This window comes from Marmota monax, unplaced genomic scaffold, assembly GCF_021218885.2.
Source record: "Marmota monax isolate L192 unplaced genomic scaffold, Marmota_monax_Labrador192_F-V1.1 WCK01_AAM20220418_F8-fsc00081, whole genome shotgun sequence".
Classification (NCBI taxonomy): Eukaryota; Metazoa; Chordata; class Mammalia; order Rodentia; family Sciuridae; genus Marmota; species Marmota monax.
This window is the reverse complement of record NW_026695234.1, coordinates 463457-466352: the sequence shown is the minus strand read 5'-3', so window position 1 is coordinate 466352 and position 2896 is coordinate 463457. Positions and strand designations below refer to the sequence as shown.

Sequence of the window (2896 nt, the reverse complement as noted above, 5' to 3'; positions counted from 1 at the left end):
TTACTTGGCATGCTGGGTCTTTGGACAAGTCATTGCCTTTTTTAGGGCTCCTTTCACCTCCTTGTTTCTAATGGTATAAATAAAGGGATTGAGAAGGGGTGTGAGAATAGTATTCAGCACAGATACCACCTTATTAATCTTAAAGGAGGAGTGTGCTGTGGGTCTCAGGTACATGAACAGAACAGCTCCATAGAGCAGGGAGACAACTGTCAGGTGAGAGGCACAGGTGGAGAAAGCCTTTTGGCGACCAGCGGCTGAAGGAATTTGTAGGATGGTAGATAGGATGTAGATATAAGAAATGATTGTAAAGAGGAGTGAACCTGGGATCACAAAGATGGTTGCCAAGATACCCAGTAGCTCCAAAATGCTGGTATCTGCACAGGCTGCTTTCAAGATGGGGCCAACGTCACAGTAGAAATGATTGATGATATTGTTGCCACAGAATGGCAACTGGAGGAGCAGCATTGTCTGACAAAAGACAATGGTGAAGCCCACCACCCAGGAGCTGAGGGCCAGCTGCAGGCAGAGGTTGCTGGTCATGATGGAGGGGTAGTGAAGGGGCTTGCAGATGGCCAAGTAGCGGTCAAAAGACATGACAGCCAGGATCAAGAACTCAGTGGTGCCCAGGAAGAAGTGGAAGAAGGCCTGCATCAGGCAGCATGAAATACAGATGACTGTTTTTGCTACTACAAAGGTTTCTAGCAGTTTGGGGATGATGGTGGTGGTGTACCAGATCTCTAGGAAGGCCAAGTTGCAAAGGAAGAAGTACATTGGGATTTGCAGCTTGGGCTCAACCCAGACAATAACAATAATGAGCCCATTGCCAGCAAGGGTTAATATGTAAATGAGAAGGATCACTATAAAGAGAGGGACTTGTAATCCTTGGATACCAGGAAAGCCTAGGAGGATGAACTCTGTGATTGCTGTGCCATTTCTCATGTCCCTTGAGACCTAGAAAGACAGCAAGGAAGTAACTTCTTAGAATACATATTTATTTATTTATGTTAGTGAAGAAATTTTAGTTCTTAACCTACTTTACTTACTAACTTTCTGGTTATATCTTATGTTTACCTTTCTGGCTTATATTTTAGATGTTTTGCTTATAAACAGTATATAGTTGGGTTTTCTAAATAGTTTGGTATTCACTCTCATTTACTAACTTTTTATTTGCAGTGGCATTGGGTTTGAAACCAGGAACTTGGGCATGGTAGGCAAGCACTCTACCACTGAGCTACATTCATGGCCTCCTCTTTAGAATCTTAAAGTACAGTTGACTGTAGTTGGGACAACAACAACAACAAATAACCCCCTCCCCAAACAACCACCCAAAACCAAGATGCTGACTATTTAAGGTTCTTGACTACATTTCAGCCCCTGCTGCCTTACAAACGAATGCATACCAGGCACCCTTACTTTCTGATAATTTGACTGGCTTTGACAGCAAATCAGCTTCTAATGGCCTCTTAAAGTATTAAATACACTTGATGAATGGAAAATAATTTTTCAAAACCTTGTGAAGCTTTGAGAGTAATCCTTTTAAATGTGATAGTTTATCAGTCAACATGATAATTTAAAATGGGTAGTGTGTATAATAAGGTGTGTGTGTAAATATACCTGTGCATTCATAAGAAATTAATCCCACTCCTGTTTTATATTCTGAAGGAGAATTCTTGATAATATTGCAGATAAGTTTAAGGAAGACTATACTATGTTTAAGTGTGTGCATTAAAATAATGAAAAAAATGTTGCCATTATATTAGTGGTGGTATACAACCGAGGTCACGGAACATATATTTTTCTAATGAATCTATTTCCACATTCTAATTCAGATATTTTTTCCCTTGTGGTGCTGGGATTGAACTCAGGAGCCCTCTACTGCTGAGCTACATCCCCAGCCCTCCAGCCCTTCATTTTTTTTTTCTTTTCTTTCTTCTTTTTTTTTCTTTTGAGGCTGGGTCTCACTAAGTTGTCTAGGCTGGCCTTTAACTTGTCATCCTTCTGCCTTGGCCTCCCCAGTAGCTGGGACTAGAGGCATGTGCCACCACTTCTGGCTTAGACTTTCTTTCTTTTCCTTCCTTCCTTCTTCTGTCCTCCCTTCCTCTCTCCCTCCCTCAAGTGCTCTACCTCTGAGCCACACTTCCATCCCCATTTTTTCTTCTAAAGGATACTAAATAAGCAATCAGAACTAAATGAACAAAACCATTTAGGAGGTAGAAAATGCAATAAAAATAAATTCAAATTTCCAAGAGCAAGAGAATCATAGCTGGATATACAAATGTACCTAATAAATGTGTATTAGACACAGATTTGCAGACATTAATCTAAGAAAGTGAAAAGGCAAGAAGTGTTAAGCAAAGCAGACTGGAAATCCTGGAAAGTACATTGCTAACAAAGGTTCCCTTTGTGAATGAGTATCTTTTTATACCAAAAAAGCGTGCATATTTTTATGTACAAATTTATAGGCAAAGAACTAACTGTCTGTTCTACTAAAATTCACTGGACAGTAGTAAATGACACATTTTCTTATTGAGGATAATCTTCCTTGTCCATTTCCTTTGAAATGGGTAAGAAAAATACTGTGAAATGGGTTGTACAATTTTCAAAGTACACAAAAAACTTAGGATGAAAAAGGCTGCCCATGGTGCATGAATAGGTGTTGATTTTTTCCCACATGAGAAAGAACAAGAATTCTCTGAGATCTTAGGGAAGAAAAATACTTCCACTTCCTCCCCTCCTTTCCGGACCAAGAAAAGATCATTCTTTGTCTACTCAAAAGTTCCAGTGGTTTTCTGTGAGATGATGAAATCATTTGAATCTTCACTAATGACCAACATTAGTGGCTGTGAGCTTGGTCCTTCTATATGGTCTGGATATGGAATTATCTTCATTTTTTAAG

The 2896-nt window shown here is 39.6% G+C and overlaps 1 protein-coding gene across 1 annotated transcript; it reads right to left on the bottom strand.

Moving 5' to 3' along the window:
- On the bottom strand, positions 1-979 carry LOC124088804 (olfactory receptor 6X1). Its single transcript, XM_046438583.1, has one exon. The coding sequence runs from the start codon at positions 937-939 to the stop codon at positions 1-3; it is 939 nt and encodes a 312-aa protein (XP_046294539.1). The 5' UTR covers positions 940-979.
- Positions 980-2896: the final 1917 nt, after the last annotated feature.

What these genes read in the sequence shown, in the direction of transcription:
- LOC124088804 (XM_046438583.1), bottom strand. Translation starts at nt 939, where the DNA reads ATGAGAAATGGCACAGCAATCACAGAGTTCATCCTCCTAGGCTTTCCT.